We start from the raw sequence: 24,863 nt of genomic DNA on the forward strand, positions 1-24,863 counted from the left end.
TTTTTCTTCGTTCACTTGCTATCTTTACTTGAAAAAGAAGGCATCTAAGCTTCTTTTTTGGTTCAGAATATATAGACAGCACTTTTTTATTGGTGGATGAATTTATCCACCAATCAGCAAGAACAACCCAGGTTGTTCAACAAAAATGGGCCGGCATCTAAACTTACATTCTTGCATTTCAAATAAAGATACCAAGAGAATAAAGAAAATTTGATAATAGGAGTAAATTAGAAAGTTGCTTAAAATTTAATGCTCTATCTAAATCACGAAAGAAAAAATTTGGGTTCAGTGTCTCTTTAACATGGCCATGGCCAGGACACGCCCTCCATTTGTTATATTTTTAATAATTTGTTCCTAGCTTTAGAAAATTGAATATTTTTTAGAAAAAATACCTAACTCAAAATAAAAAATACAAGATCTTGGTAATTCTGTTGACTAACAGAAGCTCCCTATACATGTGTATAGCTGCTTCAATCTCTCCCAAGCCAATGGAAAATATGCTATTTCATAGCATAGCAGTATCCATCTGGGAGCTCACTTCCATTGAGCCGTTAACCCCTTAACGACCAGCGCCATATGCTGTACGTCGCTGCAGTCCTGGGCTTCTCTCTGCCGCGATCTCGCTATCACGAGTGGGGCACTGCAGAAATAGATTTGCAGAGTTGTCAATGCAGAGGCTCTCTCTGCCTCGCACAGCGGTGGTGCAGATCGTTGGTGGGAGGGAGTGTAATGAGGGAGGCGGGTGGGCGGCCCATTGCTGGAGGAGGTGGGAGTAGGGCGGGAGTGGGTGGGACCACTTGGCCATGCTACAGGGAAGCCTAAAATTTAATAAAACTGCGTCATTGAGGGTGAAGGAGGAAGGAGGGAGTTCCCATGTGGGATCCGTTAACAGAAAGGGATCTGGGAGGGGGAGGGGGAGTGTATTGAGAGTGGGAAGCTACACTACAGAAAAAATGGGACTTTTATTTTTTTATTTTAAATTGCCAATTTTGCAGCAAACTGGGTACTGGCAGACAACTGCCAGTTCCTAAGATGGTGGCAAATAGGTAGAGGGGGGAGGGTTAGAGAGCTTTTTTTGGGGGGGGATCAGGGAGTTTGGGGGGTTAGGGGGAACCTACACTGCAGTAAATATATTTAAAAAAAAAAAATAATATATATATATATATATATATATATATATATATATATATATAAAAAATGGATTTTATTTTCATACTAGCAGACTTTCTGCCAGTACTTAAGATGCAGGTGACAATTGTAACGTCGGGGAGGGAATAGAGCTATTTGAGGGGGGACAGGGAGGGATCAGGGGGTGGGATGTGTCAGGTGGGAGGCTGATCTCTACACTAAAGCTAAAATTAACCCTACAAGCTACCTAATTAACTCCTTCACTGATGGGCATAATACAAGTGTCATGCGCAGCGGCATTTAACAGCCTTCTAATTACCAAAAAGCATGTCTGCTATTTCTGAACATAGGGGTTCCCAGAAAAGCATTTACAACCATTTGTGCTATAATTGCACAAGCTGTTTGTAAATAATTTCAGTGAGAAACCTAAAATTGTGAAAAAGTTAACGTTTGTTTTTATTTGATCACATTTGGCGGTGAAATGGTGGCATGAGATATACCAAAATGGGCCTAGATCAATACTTTGGGTTGTCTGCTAAAAGAAAATATATAGTTTTGATAGGTAAATATAAAAAAAAGTCTCTATTTCTGTTTAAATGTAGTGATGGCAAAAATACTAAAAATGCTCTGGTCTTTTAGGGACGTTTTTGTCTGAAATTGCCGGTCCTTAAGAGGTAAAAAATAGAGCCGTAAGCTACCGAAGCGGCCGACAGCTAAAAGTAATTTATGACTCCATTTTAGTACCAGGTTTCCATTGAAAAGGTTTCCGCTTTGCGAGCGGTTGCTTTTTTCGTGTAGGTGTAAGTAAGCGTTGTGTTAACGCCTCCACCTGATGCCAGATTTCTAAAACATTAATAGGTTACTATGGTAACCCGACTTTACACTACACTTGAATAAAATCAAACACCTAACGTATGCGCGATATCTACCTCTCAACCGCAATAACGAATGTATTAACCACTTCTCCGCCTACCCCATACCACAAAGTATCTATCAAAGTTATTAACCCCTAAACCGCCATCTCCCCACAACACAATCTAGCTATTTAAACTATTAACCCCTAATCCGCAAATAACTCACATCGCAATTAACCTAATAAATCTATTAACCCCTAAACCCAGGGGCGGAAATACAGGGGGTGCAGAGGTCCAGGGGCTAAAACTACAGGGGGTGCAGATGTCGCAATTGCCCAGCTTGCCCATCTTAAAAAAAATAAAAAAAAATGTTTTCAATAAAAAACATTGACCTTTCACTGCCTGCACTGATATCATGTGAGTGTGACATGATGCTTCACTAGTGTCTCTGACTACAGGGGTTAGTGTTTTACCCATTGATGTTTATGTGTGTGTGTGTGTGTGTGTGTATGTATGTATGTGACTGTGTGTGTATTATGCACGTATGTGTATGTATGTATGTGACTGTGTGTTTATTTATGCATGTATGTCTGTGTGTGTGTGTATGTTTGTGGAACCAGAAAATTACAGACCTTGTTACTACAGCATGGGGGAGGGGGGGCGAGGGTAAACAGTGTCAGTCTATAAAGTACCACTATATACAGTATGGCGGGGCTGGACCATGTCACAGACTACTGTGGTCACTTTATAAAGTTCTGAGGGGGGGGGGGGGTTCAGGCCAGCCATCTCACCGGCAGATTACAGACTGTGTCACTGACTCACTATATACAGTACTGGTGGGTTAAGCAGTGTCACTATATACAGTAATAAGGGGTCAGACCATCTCACAGACTGTGGGCACAGGGTACCTCCTTTTGCAGACATGTAATCTGATTCAAATTTTTTTTTCTGTGTTAAATCTAAAAAAAAAAGATATGTATCAAATTCACTTTTTTTTGTTTGGGGGGTGGGGTGGTGGGGGGCCCTTCTTAGATTCTTGCACCTGGGCCCTGTAGTTTCTAGTTACGCCTCTGCAGAGGTCGCAACTGCCACTGGGCCCCTGAGGGTGGGGGCCCAGCTTCTTAAATTCTTGCACCTGGGCCCTGTGGTTTCTAGTGACGCCTCTGCCTAAACCGCCAAACCCCACAACGCAAATAACTAATAACTAAGCCCCCTAACCTAACACCCCCTAAATTAACCCCATTACATAAATTAAAATAATCCTAAATTACAATTAAAATAAAAAACTTAACATTACTTTAAAAATAAAAAAAGTCTAACATGACATAAAATAATAAACAAAATTATCAAAAATTAAAAAATTAAACCTAATCTCTATGAAAATAAAAAATCCCCCCAAAATAAAAACACCCCCTAATCTAATACTAAACTACCAATAGCCATTAAAAGGGCCTTTTGTAGGGCATTGACCTAAGTTAAACAGCTCTTTTACCTTTAAAAAAAATAAGTTCCCCCTAACAATAACCCCCCCCCACCCATCAAACTCCCCAAAATAAATAAAAACTAACACTAAAAAAACCTAAACTACCCATTGCTCCTAAAGGGGCATTTGTATGGGCATTGCCCTTATTAGGGCATTCAGCTCTTTTACAGTGCCCAAATCGCTAATCTACAAAATAAAAAAATAATAAAAAAAAGCCTAACCCTAACCCCCAGGGATAGGTACTCGCGGTTCCTGAAGTCCAGCGGTGAAGTCTTCTTCCAAGCGGTGACCACTTCTACCTTCATTTAGGACCGCAGAACTAAAGACCGGCGACTGGGAAACTGAAGACCGGCGACCTCGGAACTGAAGACCAGCAACTGCGGAACTGAAGACCGACGACTGCGGAGCCATGGAGCGTGGAGGATCCTCTTCGTACATTCGCTGCCGTACACTGAATAGTGAATATAAGGTACGCAAATAAATATGGCATCCCTTGCATTCCTATTGACTGATTGGATTCTTCAAATTCAAATCAGCCAATAGGATGAGAGCTACTAAAATCTTATTGGCTGTTCAAATCAGCCAATAGGATTTCAGTATCTCTCATCCTATTAGTTGATTTGAATTTGAAGAATCAAATCAGCCAATAGGAATGCAAGGGACGCCATATTTAATTGCGTACCTTGAATTCACTATTTAATGTACGGCGGCTATCATACGAAGAGGATCCTCCATGCTCCATGACTCCGCGGTCGCTGGTCTTCAGTTTCCGGGGCCCTGGATGAAGATAGAAGAGGTTGCCGCTTGGAAGAAAACTTCACCGCCGGACTTCAGGAACCGTGACTACCTATCTGGGGGTTAGAGTGAGGCTTTTTTTAATTTTTAGTATTTTTTAGATTAGGGATTGGGGCGCTGTAAAAGAGCTTAATGCCCTTTTAAGGGCAATGCCCATACAAATGACCCTTTAGGGGCAATAGCTAGTTTAGGATTTTTTTGTGTTAGTTTTTTTTATTTTGGGGGTTTGGTGCATGGGGGGGTTTGGTGCATTTGCTTTTCCTGCTGATGGAAGTGCAGGGGGAACTTAGTTGTTTTTAAAGGTAAAAACGCTGTATAACTTAGGGCAATGCCCTACAAAAGGCCATTTTAAGGGCTATTGGTAGTTTAGTATTAGATTAGGGGGTGTTTTTATTTTGGGGGGGCTTTTTTATTTTCATAGGGATTAGGTTTAATTTTTACATTTTTGATAATTTTGTTTATTATTTTATGCAATGTTAGACTTTTTTATTTTCTGTATTTTTAGCTTAATTTAAACTTAGTTTTTTATTTTTATAGTAATGTTAGGTTTTTTATTTTAATTGTAATTTAGGATTATTTTAATTTATGTAATGGGGTTAATTTAGGGGGTGTTAGGTTAGGGAGCTTAGTGCTTAATTATTTGCGTTGTGGGGTTTGGCGGTTTAGGGGTTAATAGATTTATTAGGTTAATTTCGATGTGGGTTAATGGCAGATTAGGGGTTAATAGTTTAAATAGATACTTTGCGATGTGGGGGCATTGTTGATTAGGTGTTAATAGATTTAATAGATAGTTTGTGTTGTGGGGGCATTGCGGATTAGGGGTAATAGTTTAAATAGATAGTTTGCGTTGTGGGGCAAGGCGGTTTAGAGGTTAATACACTTATTTTAAGTTGCGATGTGGGGGGATGGCAGATAAAGGGGTTTTGACGTGTCGGGTTAGATTTTTAATGAGAAAAAGGTCTCAAAGAGCACCTTTTTCCTGTTTTACACCTAGTTGAGCTGGGTGTTATTTTTGTTAATGTATCTGCAGCCTCCGACAGTGTATTTACGGTTTGTGCAGGCATTGGAAACCAGGTATAATTTAGAGATTAGCGGCTTCCTATACTTTGTATAGGACACGATAATGTTTTTGGCAGCCGGAGTCTGGTTGGCGAAATTGGGTTATAATAGGCCGTTGGAAGCAGTCGATAAACGATATTGCTTCCGACAGCATAATTATCGTTTTGCGAGTGCACACAAACAGAATTACGACTCAGGGTGCGATCCGATATACGGCGTAGTTTGCGGCGCAAGCGAGGGAACCCGCGTCGCCCGCAGTTTCAGCTCGCATCTCGAGCTATCCAATATACGGCGCCATCAGTTGCTAACGTGCCGTAAGTCGGATAAACCAGCGATGTCCAGAAATCTGCGCAAGTACAAATTTCTGGCGTCGCCAGTGACTTACGGCACCTTAGAAACTGCCGGCGCCTACAAAACCTGACTAAAGTATGAAATCACCCGCACTGTCTAACACGCCTCCTAAACATAGCCCGACACGTCTAACCCTCTATCCGCTATCCCCCCCTCTCTATCCTAACAATAAAATATGTATTAACCCCTAAACCGCCGCTCCCAAACCCCGCCGCAACCTAATAAAGTTATTAACCCCTAAACCGCTGCTCCCGGACCCCCGCCAGCTATATTAAATCTATAACCCCCTAAAGTGAGCCCCTACCCCGCCGCCATCTATATTAAATTATTTAACCCCTAAAATACTAAACTATCCCTACCACTAAACCTAAGTCTAACCCTACAAATAGCCCTGAAAAGGGCTTTTTGCGTGGCATTACCCCAAAGTAAACTGCTCTTAAAAGGGCTTTTGGCGGGGCTTTGTCACAAAGTAATCAGCTCTTTTGCCTACAATCTAAATCCCCCTACACCGCTGCCACCTATAATAAATGTATTAACCCCTAATCTAATCCCCCTACACCGCCGCCAGCTATATTAACTATATTAACCCTAATTATATTAGGGTTAATCTAGTTAATATAATTATTATATTATATATATTAACTATATTAACCCTAATTATATTAGGGTTAATATAGTTAATATCGTTATTATAATATATATATATTAAGTATAATAACCCTATCTAACTCTAACATCCCTAACTAAACTCTTATTAAAATAAATCTAATATTAATATTATTAATTAAAATATTCCTATTTAAATCTAAATACTTACCTATAAAATAAACCCTAAGATAGCTACAATATAATTAATAATTACTTTGTAGCTATGTTAGGGTTTATATTTATTTTACAGGTAAATTGTTAATTATTTTAACTAGGTATAATAGCTATTAAATAGTTATTAACTATTTAATAGCTACCTAGTTAAAATAATTACCCAATTACCTGTAAGATAAATCCTAACCTAAGTTACAAATACACCTACACTATCAATAAATTAAATAAACTACAAATATCTATCTAAAAATACAATGAAATAAACTAAACTAAATTACAAAAAACCCCCACTAAATTACAAAAAATAAACAAAAGATTACAAGATTTTTAAGCTAATTACACCTATTCTAAGCCCCCTAATAAAATAATAAAGCCCCCCAAAATAAAAAAAATTCCCTACCCTATTCTAAATTAAAAAAAGTTCAAAGCTCTTTTACCTTACCAGCCCTTAAAAGAGCCTTTTGTGGGGGCATGCCCCAAAGAAAACTGCTCTTTTGCCTGAAAAAAAAACACAATACCACCCCCCAACATTACAACCCACCACCCACATACCCCTATTCTAAACCCACCCAAACCCCCCTTAAATAAACCTAACACTACCCCCCTGAATATCTCCCTACCTTGTCTTCACCACACCGGGCCGAACTCCTCATCCGATCCGGGCGATGTCTTTATCCAGTCGGCAAAGAAGAAGTATTCATCCCGGCGATGTCTTTATCCAAGCGGCAGCAAAGTCTTCCATCCGGCAGCATCTTCCATCAAGCGGCATCTTCAATCTTCATACTTCGCTCCTCCGACACGGAGCATCCATCCCGGCCGACGACTGAACGACGAATGAGGTACCTTTAAATGACGTCATCCAAGATGGCGTCCGTCGAATTCCGATTGGCTGATAGGATTCTATCAGCCAATCGGAATTAAGGTAGAAAAATCTGATTGGCTGATTGAATCAGCCAATCAGATTCAAGTTCAATCCGATTGGCTGAACCAATCAGACAATCAGATTGAGCTGTTCCGATCAGCCAATAGAATGCGAGCTCAATCTGATTGGCTGATTGGTTCAGCCAATCGGATTGAACTTGAATCTGATTGGCTGATTCAATCAGCCAATCAGATTTTTCTACCTTAATTCCGATTGGCTGATAGAATCCTATCAGCCAATCGGAATTCGACAGACGCCATCTTGGATGACGTCATTTAAAGGTACCTCATTCGTCGTTAAGTCGTCGGCCGGGATGGATGCTCCGCGTCGGTGGAGCGAAGAAAGAAGATTGAAGATGCCGCTTGATGGAAGATGCTGCCGGATGGAACAAGACTTTGCTGCCGCTTGGATAAAGACATAGCCGGGATGAAGACCTCTTCTTTGCCGCTTGGATAGACATCGCCCGGATCGGATGAGGAGTTCGGCCCGGCGTGGTGAAGATAAGGTAGGGAGATCTTCAGGGGGGTAGTGTTAGGTTTATTTAAGGGGGGTTTGGGTTAGATTAGGGGTATGTGGGTGGTGAATTGTAATGTTGGGGGGTGGTATTGTGTTTTTTTTTCAGGCAAAAGAGCAGTTTTCTTTGGGGCATGCCCCGCTAATGGCCCTTTTAAGGGCTGGTAAGGTAAAAGAGCTTTGAACTTTTTTTAATTTAGAATAGGGTAGGGAATTTTTTTTTATTTTGGGGGGCTTTATTATTTTATTAGGGGCTTAGAATAGGTGTAATTAGCTTAAAAATCTTGTAATCTTTTGTTTATTTTTTGTAATTTAGTGGGGTTTTTTTTGTAATTTAGTTTAGTTTATTTAATTGTATTTTTAGATAGATATTTGTAGTTTATTTAATTTATTGATAGTGTAGGTGTATTTGTAACTTAGGTTAGGATTTATTTTACAGGTAATTGGGTAATTATTTTAACTAGGTAGCTATTAAATAGTTAATAACTATTTAATAGCTATTATACCTAGTTAAAATAATTAACAATTTACCTGTAAAATAAATATAAACCCTAACATAGCTACAATGTAATTATTAATTACATTGTAGCTATCTTAGAGTTTATTTTATAGGTAAGTATTTAGATTTAAATAGGAATATTTTAGTTTATAATATGAATTAGATTTATTTAATAAGAATTTAGTTAGGGGTGTTAGGGTTAGATAGAGTTAATATAGTTAATATAAATACTATAGTAACTATATTAACTATATTAACCCTAATATAATTAGGGTTAATATAGTTAATATATATAATGTAATAACTATATTAACTATAATATACTTAGGGTTAATATAGATAATATAGCTGGCGGCGGGGTAGGTAGATTATATTAAGGGTTAATAATTTTAATATAGATGGCGGCGGTGTAAGGGGCTTACATTAGGGGTTAATACTATTAATATAGATGGCGGCGGTGTAAGGGGCTTACATTAGGGGTTAATACTATTAATATAGGTGGCGGCGGTGTAGGGAGGGCAGGTTATAGGGCAAAAGAGCTGTTTACTTTGGGGAAAAGCCCCGCAAAAGGCCCTTTTAAGGGCTGGTAATAGAGATAATTATTTTAGGGGGATTAGATTAGGGGTTAATAATATTAATATAGCTGGCGGCGGTATAGGGGGATTAGATTAGGGGTTAATAATTTTTATATAGGTGGGTGGCGGTGTAAGGGGTCAGATTAGGGGATAGATAAGGTAGATGGCGGCGGTTGTAAGGGGTTCACATTAGGGGATAGATAAGGTAGATGGCGGCGGTGTAAGGGGTTCACATTAGGGGATAGATCAGTTAGATGGTGGCGGTTTTAGGGGCTTACAGTAGGGGGTTAGTTTATGTAGATGGCGGTGGGGTCCGTGAGCGGCGGTTTAGGGGTTAAACACTTTATTAGGGATTGCGGCGGGGGATTGCGGTTGACAGGTAGATAGACATTGCGCATGCGTTAGGTGTTAGGTTTTATTTTGCAGATCGCGGTTGACAGGTAGATAGACATTGCGCATGCGTTAGGTGTTAGGTTTATTTTGTAGCTAGTTTAGGGAGTTACGGGGCTCCAATAGTCAGCGTAAGGCTTCTTACGGCTGCTTTTTGTGGCAAGGGGAAAATGGAGTAAGATTTCTCAATTTACGCCACGTAAGTCCTTACGCTGTATATTGGATACCAAACTGCACTGGTTTGGTATACCTGCCTATGGCCCAAAAAACTACGGGCGACGGCAGAAATATACGCGCGTAACTTCTAGGTTACGCCGTATATAGGATACCAAACCAGCGCAAATATTGGCGTCGCCAACTTTTGCGGGCAACGATTTTTATCGGATCGAGCCCTAAATGGAAGCGAGCTCAGGGTTGGTTATATTATCTAGTTCTACTTCTCAAATAATAATGGGGGGGCTGGGGGGGTGGAGGGTAACATTTCTTATACAAAAAACACTGCTTGTAGAGGAATGAAAGTATATTATTTACATGTGGATTACCAGGGGTAGCAGTGTTTCTTGTTAATGGTTATCTGAATGGTTTAAGATTGCACAGTGTAAGCCTTTACTTACTAATCATATATATCTCTATACACAGTATTCCCTTCAACTATTCCCTCAAGGTCCCCATATTATTACTGTCTTTCTTCTATAGGTACTGCCTTTCAGTATTCCTGCATAGCTCTATACTTTTTTTGTACATTACTCCATTCCCATAACTAGTAGTCCCTCTGTGAAGCACACACACTTAATTTGTCCTTGTAATGCCTGTATTGCACTATTTGTGTACATTACACCTGTAAAGTAAATAATCAAAGGAAATTGTTGATCATAAAATTACAATCCCATCCTGCTATAACCTATGCCAGGATGCCTGAATCAAAGAGATGCTTCCTAGTGGGAGCTATGTTTGCTGTGATTCATTAGCTCTATAGCCAAGTTCATTAACTCATCCCTACTTGCCTATTCTTCATCTGCATTGTCTGTCTGTATTGTGCTAAATTAGCTTTAGGAGTCACTAATTGTAAAATGAACCTCTCTGTTGTCATTTTCTAAGTTATATCTTGGCACTACAAATTCACACTCATTATCTGGAAATGGCATTGACTTGGCAAGATGCTGAGTGGTTGCTTTCGGAAGATTATGTTACTAATTCTCTGAAGACGTTACCAACTACATTATGCTCCATCTGACACATCTGCACAAAAAGGTCATTGCTGTATGTTCCATTACATTTTGTATTTCAACTTTGAGCTTTCATCCTTGTCTTTTCCATTGCTGCTAGGGTACTCATAACTTATTTAACAATGTGGCTCCATATACGCTAACACACACTATTTAGGGGTTATCCTGTCTCCATATATTCTTTGTCTGTCTTTATGCATCTTACTTATTCTCTAGGGGAAACCCTGTCTCAATTCATTGTAAGTCTTCATCTATTGGTTATTATATTTCCATGCGTAAAGAAGAGCTTCTGTCTCCATATATTGTCAGTATCTCTCTAAGGAAAGGTCTCTCTGCATATATATTTAATTTCTTACTCATTCTGTAAGGATCTTTTTTTTCAGTGCAGGAGTAATCATAGTGTTTTCTATAAGGGTTTTTTTGCCTATAGGTTTTGTCTCCATAACAAACTTTTGTTCCCATTTAGACCAGTGATGGATAACTTCCTAACACGTGGGAGTCTCAGATCAATATTTTAGAAGCTCTAAAAGCAACATATAAATTAATGGCTATTTAACACACAATAATAATACATTTACTAAAAATGTCCAGAGAACGAGGCCTAGATTTAGGTAAGGTTGCAGGGTTCCCTCTATCTGCTGTTGTCCCCTCCCGATAGCTCTTTAAAGTTGTAGCCACCTTGTTTGCCTACCCACCAGAAGTCACAAAACTAGGGCCATATTCTTAGTTCTGCTTTTATCTGGGGGCTGCAAGAAAGGACAATATTTAGTTGAGATCCACTTACCATGTTGCTTGCTGGCAGGTTTACCTAATATTCTCTAAGGTTGTTATTGGTTTTTCACCCTTTGTATAAGTGATCGCATTAAAGCTATAAACAATTATTTTTGCTCTGAAAGGGGTCACCCAGTATAAATGTTTCCTTTTGCTTCACCACTTTCTGATCATGTAACGTAAACATGCTGTATGTTAGTGAAGCTAGCAGCTTTGGCCCAGTCCCTATACTGGTGCAGACGTTTCTTGCTATCATATAATCACATAGCCTTTGGGAGAAGCACTTCTCTAATAAATATTGATTTTATAAAAATTAGTTTTTTGACTCAGCAGTGTAGGAATTGCCATAGTCTCAGTTTGGGTGAAGTTGTATTCTACAGTGTGTAAAAAGCTCTCTTTTTTACTATGGAATTGAGGCCTAAATCAATGAACAGCCCAAGCTCTGCATATCATTCCCACTTATGCTAAGCTACAGGAGAATGTGTCCTCTCAATCACAGTGACCTCTCAGGCATTGTCCATATAGCCAAGTCAAGGAATTATTTTCTATTATATATACAGTTAAACATATAAAAAATACTCCCCCCCCCCCCCTTCATGCTTGCATGTTAACTTCGCTTGATGGAGGCTTTTTGCGTGTGTGGTGGTTGCGTCCATATTATAAGTTAAAAGTAAAAACGCATGCAGACAAAAAAATATCACAGCCGCGTTAACTTCTTCTCTCATAGGGCCCAATATTCAAAACATCAGCAAAGAAAAAGGGTGTGGTTAAGCAGTGCCAGCGCGCAGTGATGTCTCTCCCATAGAAGTCAATGGGAGCGTGACGTCACCACCCACGTCGCTGCGGCTGGTAGGGGGTGGGGCCCTATTTCAAGTGGGCCTACACGGCGCAGACATTACAAACATTGCCGCTACCCTCCATGCAACATGCACTTTGCTGATTCGAATCAAAGTGCAGCCTACTCCCACTAGCATGCCTAATTTGAGGACAGGAATTGAAGTGTCCCTATTCCTCCCAGAAGGTAGCACCCCAAACAAGTGGTATCCCCAGGTGCCTTATTAAATTGCCAACATACTAAAAGGGTGACTTGATCCCCTGAACCCTGCTTGATCTGCACCCCTCCGGCGTTAACCACATCTCCTTGACAAAATATGCAGTGTCATGTACAATGTAGATTCCTTTAAGAATTAAAGATATCTTAAACCAGGGGTCTCAAACTCAACTCACCTTGGGGCCACTGGTCATGTTTTCTTCTCCCATGGGGGCCGCTTCCAAAATTTCAAACAAAATTTAACTATATACATATATGTAATTATTACACACCCAGACCCCCCGCACACACACACACATCACAAGACCCACATACACCCAGACCCCCCACACACACACACATCCCAGACCCTACACACACACATAGCCCCATACACACAGACCCACCCACAGACTTACACACATACCCAAACACATACACCCATCCACACACACACAAAGACCCACCCCACACACAGACACACACACACAGACCCACTCACACACACACACACAGACCCACACACACACACACACACACAGACCCACACACACACACACAGACCCACACACACACACAGACCCCCCTACACACACACAGACCCCTCCCACACACACATACACACACACACACACATACACAGACACACACACACACATAGACCCACACTCACACACACCCACACTCATAAACACACAGACCCACACACACACAGACCCCAACACACAAAAACATATACACACAGACCCACAAACACACACAGACACACACTGACCCACACACACAGACCCATACACAGACCCACACACACACACACACAGACCCACACTCACACACACACACACACAGACCCCCACACACAAAAACATACACACACACAGACCTACAAACACACACAGACATACCCAAACACACACAGACCCATACACATACACACACTGACCCACACACACAGACCCATACACAGACCCACACACACACACATAGACCCCCACACACACACAGACCCACACTCACACACACACACACACACAGACCCATACTCACACACAGACCCACACTCACACACTTACAGACCCACACACACACTTATTATTATTATTATTATTATCAGGTATTTGTAGAGCGCCAACAGATTCCGCAGCACTGTAAACATAGTCGGTGTACAGGATAGCTTTTGTAGGGGTCAAGTGGGTAGAGGGCCCTGCCAAGAGTTTCACTGTTTTAATCGGCTCTTATGAATCAATCTGTAAACAGCTGGGCCCATAGGCTTACATTCTAAGGGGTTCAAGGGGAAAGCAATGGAGTTAGAAAAGGTTAATGTTGGTTGTATGCATCCCTGAATAGTAGAGTTTTTAGGGAGTGCTTGAAGCTGTTAAAACTAGGGGAGAGTCTTATGGAGTGAGGCAGGGAATTCCACAAGATGGGGGCCAGTCTGGAGAAGGCCTGTAAACGGGAATGTGAGGAAGTAACAAGAGAGGAGGAGAGGAGGAGATCTTGAGCTGATCGAAGGGGACGGGAAGGAGAGTATCTGGAGACAAGTTCTGAGATGTAGGGGGGAGCAGTGCAGTTGAGAGCTTTGTATGTCATTAGAGTGAGGATTTTATGTTTAATCCTAGAGGCAAGAGGAAGCCAGTGAAGGTATTGGCAGAGAGGTGCAGCAGATGAAGAGCGACGCGTAAGGAAGATGAGCCTGGCAGAGGCATTCATAATGGATTGTAAAGAAGCTATGCGGCAGCTAGGTAGACCAGAGAAGACGGAGTTGCAGTAGTCGAGGCGGGAAAGGATGAGAGAGTGGATTAAAATCTTGGTTGTATCTTGTGTAAGGAATTGTCTAATTTTAGAGATGTTTTTAAGGTGGAAGCGGCAGGCTTTAGCCAAGGAGTGAATGTGAGGAGTGAAGGAAAGATCTGAGTCAAGTGTGACCCCAAGACATCGGGTGTGCGGGGTAGGGGTAATGATGGAATTATCAACAGTTATAGAAATTTTGGGGGTGGGGACATTGGAAGAAGGGGGAAAATAAGGAGTTCAGTTTTGGAGAGATTTAGCTTAAGGTAGTGAGAGGACATCCAAGATGAGATGTGAGAAAGACAGTTAGTGACACGGGTTAGTAAGGAAGGAGGTAGGTCTGGTGCAGAGAGGTAGATTTGGGTGTCATCGGCATACAAATGGTATTGAAACCCATGGGACTTTATTAAGGAACCTAGTGATGACGTGTAGATTGAAAAGAGAAGGGGACCAAGGACAGAGCCTTGAGGTACCCCAACAGAAAGTGGTAACGGGGCAGAGGATGCTCCGGAGAAGGTTACACTAAATGTACGATTAGTCAGATAGGAAGAGAACCACAAGAGTGCTGTGTCACAGATGCTGAAGGATTGGAGGGTTTGGAGCGGAAGAGGGTGGTCAACAGTCTCAAAGGCTGCAGACAGGTCAAGGAGGCTAAGCAGAGAGAAGTAGCCTTTGAATTTTGCTGTAAGTAGGTCGTTGGTAACCTTTACAATTGCTGTCTCTGTAGAGTGATGGGAACAAAATCCAGATTGCAGTGGGTCAAGAAGAGAGTTTAGTGTAAGGAAATGGGATAGACGTGCGTAAACTAGCTTTTCGAGGAGCTTTGATGCACAAAGGATTAGGGAAATAGGGTGGTAGTTGGATGGGGAGGTTGGATCGAGGGAAGGTTTTTTGAGTATAGGTGTGACCAGTGCATGTTTTAGAGATGAGGGAAATATACCAGTGCTGAGGGAGAGGTTGAAAATGTGTGTGAGTATGGGGGTGAGGGTAGAAGAGAGGGAGGGGAGTAGCTGTGAGGGGATGGGGTTGAGGGGACAGGTAGTGAGGTGGGAGGACAGTATAAGGGCAGAATCTTCATCCTCGTTAACAGGGGCAAAAGAGCTTACTTTTTGGATATTTGGGTTTTGGGTGATTGTGAACTTTTGAGGGGGTGGGAGATTGGAAGTATGTTGAGAGCTGATATCACTTCTGATGGAGTCAATTTTGTTATTGAAGTGGCTGGCAAAATCTTGAGCTGAGAGAGAGGTTGTGTTAGGAGGTGGGGGTGGGCGGAGAAGAGTATTGAACGTGGAGAACAGACTTTTAAGGCTGTGACACACTGCAAGCGATGCGGCGCGAGGCAAAGCAGCTGCTTCGCTCCGCGTCGCATCGATTCTGAAGTTCAAATATTTCATCTCTGAGCGCTTAGCTACGTGACCTGACGCAGCAGAGTGCTCAGAGATGAAAAGGCAGGACACACTGAGCGCACACAGCTGCATGTACACGCTGCACGCCGCTCCGCTTGCAGTGTGTCACAGCCTTTAGGGTTAGAGGAAAGAGTATAGATGAGATTAGAGAATTATTGTTGCTTATAAAGATTAAGGGCAGAATAGTAGGAGTTCAGGATGAACTTGTAGTGAAGAAAGTCAGCTGAACTCCGAGATTTCTTCCAGTGTCGCTCAGCAGTACGGGAGCATCTGCGTAGGTATCGTTTCAGAGGAGACTTACAGACCCGCCCACACACACAGACCCACACACACCCAAGAGACACACACACAGACCCACAAAAACTCACACAGACCCACACACACATGAGACACACACACACAGAACCACACACACGTTATGGCATGGCACAGTATTTTAAACAATAAAGCAAGCTATACACCTCTTAGATAGACATTTTACATACAAACACAAACAAATCACTATAAGGCAGCTTGGAACATACCTTACTCAAGCACCCTTACTTGTCCACCTCTGCTGCTGCTCCTGACTGTCTCTGCTGCTGCCTGCTCAGGCTCAGTTTGCCCCATAGTCTCACTGAGTGACACCACACTCCCCCAGTGAAGTTCTGGGTCCCCTCATAACTGCTCGCTCCAGAGTCCAGGCCAAATACAAGCTCCTGGCAAAACACTCCTCTACTTACTCGCTCGCTTTGCTCCTCATCTGCCACACCAACAAACAGCTATGGCGCCATTTTTTTACATGCTGAACACTCAGCGGTTTATCTAGGAGCATGGGCCTGGATCTGCAGCTCCACCCGCCCCCGGGGTTACATTAATCAGGCCACAGTTCTCAGTTATGGGTTGTCAGTGGCGGGCCGCATTGTAACCGGTTTGTGGGCCGGAAATTGGCACGTGGGCCGGTAAAAAAACAGTTTAAAGTGAGGGCGCTAAAAGTAGCTAAAGATACCACCAAAGTACAGTTAAATTATAACACACAATTTATTAAGCACACAGATTTATGATTTATTATGCATAAATAAATCTCTTCAAATAAAAGGGGAAGGTAGAATCTAAATAGAGGTTACTTTGAGACCCCTGATTTAAAGGATACTTATCTGCATGTTCCAATTCACAGGGAACATTACCAGTTTCTGAGGTTTGCCTTTCTAGACACACATTTTCAGTTTGTTGCTCTACAATTTGGCCTGGTTACAGTTCCAAGCATTCTCATAAAGGTTCTGGGTGCCCGTTGTCTGTAAACAGATCTCAGGGTATTGCAGTGTTTCCTAACCTAGACGATATCTTGGTTCAAGGTCCATCTCTTTTTTAGCAAAATTCCACACCAACAGACTGTCAATTTTCCAAACAGTTCTTTAGTGCCTCAGACAAGAGTTACTTTTCTGGGGTTTCATATAGATTCAGTCTCCATGAGTCCTTTCTCTAACAGATCAGAGAAGGCTAAAATTGGTTTCAGCCTGTCTCAACCTTCAGTCTCTCTCCTTTCCCTCTGTTGCTCTTTGTTTGGAAGTACTGGATCTCATGATTGCAGCTTCATATGCAATTCCATTTTCTCAATATCACATGAGACCTCTTCAGCTTTGTATGCTTCGTCAGGGGTGCAGGGATCATCAGCTATCTCAAAAGATTTTTCTGGATCACAGTACAAGCCAGTCTCTGACTTGGTGGCTGGATCATCAGTTCATTTTTCAGGGGCTTCTTTCACTCATCCTACCTGGACTGTGATCACTACAGATGCAGCTCTTCAGACTTGGCCTCTGTTAAAAATGGAGTCTCATCTCCACTTTCAATCAGACAATGTCACAGCAGTGGCTTATGTCATCAGGTGAGAAACCCACAATTCCCTAGCCATGAGGGAAGTGTCTCAATTCTTTGATGGGTAGCAGTCAACTACTGTCTAGTCTCTGCAGTTCATATTCCAGGAGAGAACTGGGAAGCAGATTTTCTCAGTCAGACTCTGCATCCAGAGGAATAGGGGCATATTTATCAAGCTCCGTATGGAGCTTGATGTCCCATGTTTCTGGTGATCCTGCAGGCTCACCAGAAACAGTAGTTATGAAGCAGCGGTCACAAAGACTGCTGCTCCATAACCTGTCCGCCTGCTCTGAGCAGGCGGACAGACATCGCCGGAAATCAACCCGATCGAGTACGATCGGGTTGATTGACTGCCCCCCTCTTGTGAGATGCTGGTGCAATGCTGAATACGGCGAGCTTATTGCTCGCCGTATTCAGCGAGGTCTGTCGGACCTGATCCGCACTGTCGGATCAGGTCCGACAGACCTTGATAAATAGGGGCCATAGTCTCTTCACCAGAATATGTTAAATTAGATTGTGGATCTTTGGGGTCTCTCAGAGATAGATCTGATGGCTTCTCGTTTGAGCAACAAACTTCCCAGTTACTTTGTGAGGTCCAGGGACTCTCAGCTGGAGTTTGTATCTGTTTCCTCCTCTGGTTCTTCTTCCCTAAGTGATTTTGTAGATAAGGCTAGAGCATACCCCCCAACTGTTCCAATTTTTGTGGGACAGTCCCAATTTTAGGGGTCTGTCCCAGGTTGCTAGCCATCTGTCCCTCATTGCCCACCATGCATTAAAAAAAAATTCTATTGGGCCCATACTCAGAAGCAGCTGGCTTGTAGTGTGTGTGTCTATCTGTATCTATAAGTGTGTGTGTGTATCTGCATGTATAAGTGTATGCTATGTAGTGTGTTTGTGTGTGTAGCTGCATGTATAAGTGTAAGCTTTGTAGTGTGTGTGTATCTGTATGTATAAGTGTGTGTGTGTGTGTATCTGCATGTATAAGTGTATGCTATGTAGTGTGTGTGTGTCTGCATGTATAAGTGAAAGCTATGTAGTGTGTGTGTGTATCTGCATATATAAGTGTAAGCTATGTAGTGTGTGTGTGTGTATCTACATGTATAAGTGTATGCTATGTAGTGTGTGTGTATCTGCATGTGTAAGTGTATGCTATGTAGTGTGTGTGTGTATGTTTCTGTATGTATAAGTGTATGCTATGCAGTGTGTATCTGCCTGTATAAGTGTATGATATGTAATGTGTGTGTGTGTGTGTCTGCATGTGTAAGTGTATGCTAAGTAGTTTGTGTGTATCTGCATGTGTAAGTGTATGCTATGTAGTGTGTGTGTAAGTGTATGTTATGAAGTGTGTTACTGTGCATTTTTGCTGACTTTAAAGGCCAGAATCTAGAATATTAATGGGGAATGCATAGAACAGTTTTAAAGAATCTATTATTAAATGTCCAATTAAGATAAAAATATTTAGCACTGTTTCTGCAAAGGCTAATTAAATACAGAGCTCACATAGCTATACCAGTGGTTTGAGCTTGTGTTTGATTTGCTGCCTAAGAGCATTAAAAGATATGATTTTTTAAGCCCGTCCCTGCTCATGCCCTCCACTTTTTGCAGGGGTGGGGTGGGGGGGGCTGTCCCTCTTTTGAATTTTGAAATTTTGGGAGGTATGCTAGAGTAATCATCAGTAATCCTGATTGCCCAAACATGGCCTCACAGGACTTGTTTTGCAATCTGTTTCAGATGTCCAGTTGTCCTCCATGGCCTTTTCCACTTTGACCAGACCTTCTGTCTCAAGGTTTGTTTTTTCCATCCAGATCTCAAATCTCTAAGCTTGATGGCATGGAGATTAAATGGTTAGTTCTTAAACAAAGAGGTTTCTCAAATTTTGTGATTGATACTTTAATCCAGGCTTGTACGCCTGTGACTAGGAAGATTTTATTAATTGGTGTATATTTCCAGGCTTTTCCTGGTATTCTTTTAGAATTACTAGAATGTTGCTGTTCTTACAGGATGGTTGTGATAAGGACTTATGTGCCAATTCGTTAAGGGAGATTGCTAATCTTCCTAACATTCTTGGTTTTGTTCAGGCTTTGGTATGAATTAAGTCTGTGATCAAGCCAATTTCTTATCTCTAGAGTCTTAACTTGGTGTTAAAGGATTTGTAGGCTCCTCATTTTGAGCCTATGCATAATATGGATATTAAGCTTCTTTCTTGGAAGGTTTTGTTTCTTTTGGTTATCTCTTATGCTAGAAGAGTTTCTGAATTGTCTACTTTTTCTTGTGTTCATACTTTTCTTATCATTCATCAGGATAAGGCTGTCTGAAGGACTACATTTATATTTTTTTCCTGAAGTTGTGTCTTCAGAAAATATCAGTAGGGAAGTTGTTGTCCCTTCTTTGTGTCCTAATCCCAAGAATGCTTCAGAGAGATTTTTGAATAATGTGGATGTTGTTAGAGCATTGACGTATTATATTGTTGCTACTAAGGATTTTAGACAAGCTTCTAGTTTGTATTTTAACTTTTTCTAGGAAAGAAAAGAACGTTTCTGCTGTTTCATTGGCCTCTTGGTTGAACTTTTGATTCACAAGGCTTACTTGGTGGCAGGTTAGCCTTCATTGAAACTGATTACTACTGCACATTCTACAAGATCAGTTGCCACTTCTTGGGCTTCAAGAATGAGTCTTCAGTTGACCAAATTTGCAAGGCATCTACTTGGTCTTCTTTGCATTCTACCATTTTAATGTTTTTGCTTCTTCTGTGGAAGCCTTTGGTAAGAAAGTCCTTCAGGAAATTTTCTCAGCTTGATTTTTGCCAATTGTTTAAATTTTAAGTGCATTAAAAAAACACCCTTTTTTGTTTTTTTGTGGGGTTGTGGATTTAGTTCTTCAGTGAAAAAAGATGTTTTTTAAACCCCGCACATTTTGTCTCATTACTGGTGGAGTCCACAGCATGGGTATTTGTTCCCATAAGTAATAGATTGTGGATTATCACAACCTGTATAAAAAAACATAATTTATGCTTACCTTATAAATTAATTTCTTTCATGGTGAGACCCCGCCCTGTGTTTGCTGGTGGGGGTTTTTTCTTACACACATTGCACTTCTTTTATTTTTTGCTCTTATTTCTTTTCCCGCCTCATTTTGCTTGGCTGTTTGTTAGACTGTTTCCTGTGAGGTGAGAGGGGTTTCATAGAGCTCTTGGGTTTTGGCAATATTTGCCTCCTCTAGTGGTAGGGAAGAGTAATGAATCGTGGATTCTCACCACCATGAAATAAATTAATTTAGCAAGTAAGCATAAATTATGTTTTTTTCTATCTGCTACTGATAAATTCCAACAAGAACGAAACAGATTGTCTAGCTGTGATTTCTGTATTTGCTCTTTAGGGAATCGCTGTGTGTTAACACAGTATGAAGCAAAAAATCTGAGATTTTGGATATCTAATTTTCATATCTTACCCAGAATTCTCTTGTGCATTGGTAACAGTGTATATGGAGTTTTCCTGGGTAAAAGCAAGCCTGGATGTGCAAATTTCCTATGCAACATTTTTATTGATTTACTTTTGTGACATGGAGGATTTTAATCTCCACCATAATTTTAATAAATGTATATACACACATATATATATATACACACACACACACACACACACATATATATATATATATATATATATATATATATATATATATATATATATATATATATATATATATATATATATATATACAGGGAGTGCAGAATTATTAGGCAAGTTGTATTTTTGAGGATTAATTTTATTATTGAACAACAACCATGTTCTCAATGAACCCAAAAAACTCATTAATATCAAAGCTGAATAGTTTTGGAAGTAGTTTTTAGTTTGTTTTTAGTTATAGCTATTTTAGGGGGATATCTGTGTGTGCAGGTGACTATTACTGTGCATAATTATTAGGCAACTTAACAAAAAACAAATATATACCCATTTCAATTATTTATTTTTACCAGTGAAACCAATATAACATCTCAACATTCACAAATATACATTTCTGACATTCAAAAACAAAACAAAAAGAAATCAGTGACCAATATAGCCACCTTTCTTTGCAAGGACACTCAAAAGCCTGCCATCCATGGATTCTGTCAGTGTTTTGATCTGTTCACCATCAACATTGCGTGCAGCAGCAACCACAGCCTCCCAGACACTGTTCAGAGAGGTGTACTGTTTTCCCTCCTTGTAAATCTCACATTTGATGATGGACCACAGGTTCTCAATGGGGTTCAGATCAGGTGAACAAGGAGGCCATGTCATTAGATTTTCTTCTTTTATACCCTTTCTTGCCAGCCATGCTGTGGAGTACTTGGACGCATGTGATGGAGCATTGTCCTGCATGAAAATCATGTTTTTCTTGAAGGATGCAGACTTCTTCCTGTACCACTGCTTGAAGAAGGTGTCTTCCAGAAACTGGCAGTAGGACTGGGAGTTGAGTTTGACTCCATCCTCAACCCGAAAAGGCCCCACAAGCTCATCTTTGATGATAGCAGCCCAAACCAGTACTCCACCTCCACCTTGCTGGCGTCTGAGTCGGACTGGAGCTCTCTGCCCTTTACCAATCCAGCCACGGGCCCATCCATCTGGCCCATCAAGACTCACTCTCATTTCATCAGTCCATAAAACCTTAGAAAAATCAGTCTTGAGATATTTCTTGGCCCAGTCTTGACGTTTCAGCTTCTGTGTCTTGTTCAGTGGTGGTCGTCTTTCAGCCTTTCTTACCTTGGCCATGTCTCTGAGTATTGCACACCTTGTGCTTTTGGGCACTCCAGTGATGTTGCAGCTCTGAAATATGGCCAAACTGGTGGCAAGTGGCATCTTGGCAGCTGCACGCTTGACTTTTCTCAGTTCATGGGCAGTTATTTTGCGCCTTGGTTTTTCCACACGCTTCTTGCGACCCTGTTGACTATTTTGAATTAAACGCTTGATTGTTCGATGATCACGCTTCAGAAGCTTTGCAATTTTAAGAGTGCTGCATCCCTCTGCAAGATATCTCACTATTTTTGACTTTTCTGAGTCTGTCAAGTCCTTCTTTTGACCCATTTTGCCAAAGGAAAGGAAGTTGCCTAATAATTATGCACAGCTGATATAGGGTGTTGATGTCATTAGACCACACCCCTTCTCATTACAGAGATGCACATCACCTAATATGCTTAATTGGTAGTAGGCTTTCGAGCCTATACAGCTTGGAGTAAGACAACATGCATAAAGAGGATGATGTGGTCAAAATACTCATTTGCCTAATAATTCTGCACTCCCTGTATATATATAATAATGTAAATACATATGTACACGCATCTATGTACATATATTTATATATTTAAAATATATATACATATTTAGACATGTGGATGTGTGTATCCTCTATGTTAAAGCCATTTGCCTGCTTTTTTTTTTATAACAGCTGGTACCTCATATCTTTCAGCCCTTTTTTCTATCATACAGTGTTATTATGAGTGTAAGTGTATTTTTAAATGTATTTTTGATGTTTTTTGTCTCATGTAACAGTTAACCAGAGCTCTGAAATCACGTCAAACCCTTCGTACCCTTCATACTTTAAATTAGATTGCACTCAAGAGAACGCTATTTTTGACCCCTTATTGCTCACACACTATACTCAGAGCTCCACTCATACTCTAACCCAATGTTTGATACAATAATTTTTCTAAGATGGGAACATCAGTTTAAAAAAAAATAAAATAAAATAAATATTATTTTAAAATAAACCCTTATAGATAGAATAAGGACAACAAATGAATGTATGCTACCTGATTTAACCTTCCCATCAGTTTGATATGTCACATTGTCATCTATATTTTATATTTGTTTTGCATTTATTTTGTGTGTTATGTAAAATAAGGAAGCTAGCAGGTTTCATATCAAGTTATTTTTTTTTCAGGGTTGGTGTGAGGCTCGTCATGCTTTGTCACCCTCTTGGCAGTCTGAACGTGGGATGTGGGAAAAGCACACATGGGAACGGCCTGCGTGGGATAAGCAGACATGGGATCAGCGAGTGTCCCCTGCAGAGCATGCGCTGTGAGAGCTGCTTCCTCTGGGGTTCAGTGAGGGTCTTGGACCTGGCATATGAGAAGCGGGTCATTGTGCGCTACTCCATGGATGGATGGCGTACTTACCATGACACACATGCTCTTTATGCTGCACGCCTCTGCCATGGTGGGCCTGGACACCCTGGTACAGATCTGTTTACATTCCGTCTTCCTCTACCCCCTCAAGATAGGCACCAGGCTTCATCACTGCAATTTGCCATTCGCTATCAAGTTGGGGAGGAAGAATTCTGGGATAATAACAATGGCAAAAACTACTCCTTGGGAGCTCCAGGAGAAGAACAAGACCATTCGGAAAATGGGTGGATCCATTTTATCTAGATAAAGATGCCCAAATAACTGACATATATATTAATTATTGAACATCAAACTGACACCAAAAAAAGGGACACAACATAGATCCTGTGGTGCTTGCAAGGTTGAAAAAAAACAGCATTGAAGGGTAAAAAAAGACTAATTCAGAGTTGTAAGACACAATAAGGAAAATATTAGGCGGATTAGAACCTAGTAGACCGAGGTACATATGACACAGAAATTTAAAGATTGCTAATAAAATCTAACCTTGAAGTACAAGTGAGAAGCAACTATGGGACAGAGTAAAACAAAAAAAAAGTTGTGTTTAGTGACCTATGCAAAACTACAATTGGTTACAGAAGACTGGCAGTTTTAATGCAGAATTATGCTGATAATTGTGCAATACAGCGTATGCAACTGGGTATTGGTGCATCAATTTACAGTACAAATTGATAATATTATGTGATAATATAGAATTTAATAACATTTTAGTGTATATCTGAAGTACAATGCTGGGTATTTGTTGTTATTTTATAGCTGAGGATACAAACTTCAGATTAATGCAAAAAATTAAAACAAAGTATTTAATAGCAAAACAAAACTAGTGTAATAAAGACATTTGGTTTAAAAAAGATGGGGAGTGATGTATGAACTTGTGGATATTGCACTCAGCCATCTTTTTTGGAGTACATGCATATTATTTGTAGACTTATCATACATAGACTCCTGATTGGTTGCAAGCTTGCTAATTTGAGTCTACAACTGATATTTATGAAGCAGCAATTTATTGACCCACAATTTGCGATGAATGCGGACAGGTTCAGAACATGTGAACCCTGTCTGTTTGCAAATTGATAAATCTAACCCAAAGTGGCTGTTCTTTGCAGCAATCAATATTATACCAAATAAATGTAGATTTTATGTATAACTTCATTAGACTGTTACATCTTCTAACTACCTTATACAAAGTTTCCATATGTTACACTCAACCCCATTATACCAGCATTATGTATATTAT

General features: G+C 40.6%; 1 protein-coding gene across 1 annotated transcript in view; it reads left to right on the plus strand.

The window, feature by feature from the left end:
* Nucleotides 1–24,354, plus strand: part of PPP1R3E (protein phosphatase 1 regulatory subunit 3E) — a 32,661-nt gene extending 8,307 nt beyond the window's left edge. Inside the window, 2 exon segments of the mRNA XM_053700583.1 lie at nt 23,386–23,505; nt 23,507–24,354. Of these exon segments, the coding sequence (XP_053556558.1) occupies nt 23,386–23,505; nt 23,507–23,872 (486 nt within the window). The 3' untranslated portion in view covers nt 23,873–24,354.
* The last annotated feature ends 509 nt before the right edge of the window (nt 24,355–24,863 follow it).

This window comes from Bombina bombina, chromosome 2 (genome assembly GCF_027579735.1).
Source record: "Bombina bombina isolate aBomBom1 chromosome 2, aBomBom1.pri, whole genome shotgun sequence".
Classification (NCBI taxonomy): domain Eukaryota; kingdom Metazoa; phylum Chordata; class Amphibia; order Anura; family Bombinatoridae; genus Bombina; species Bombina bombina.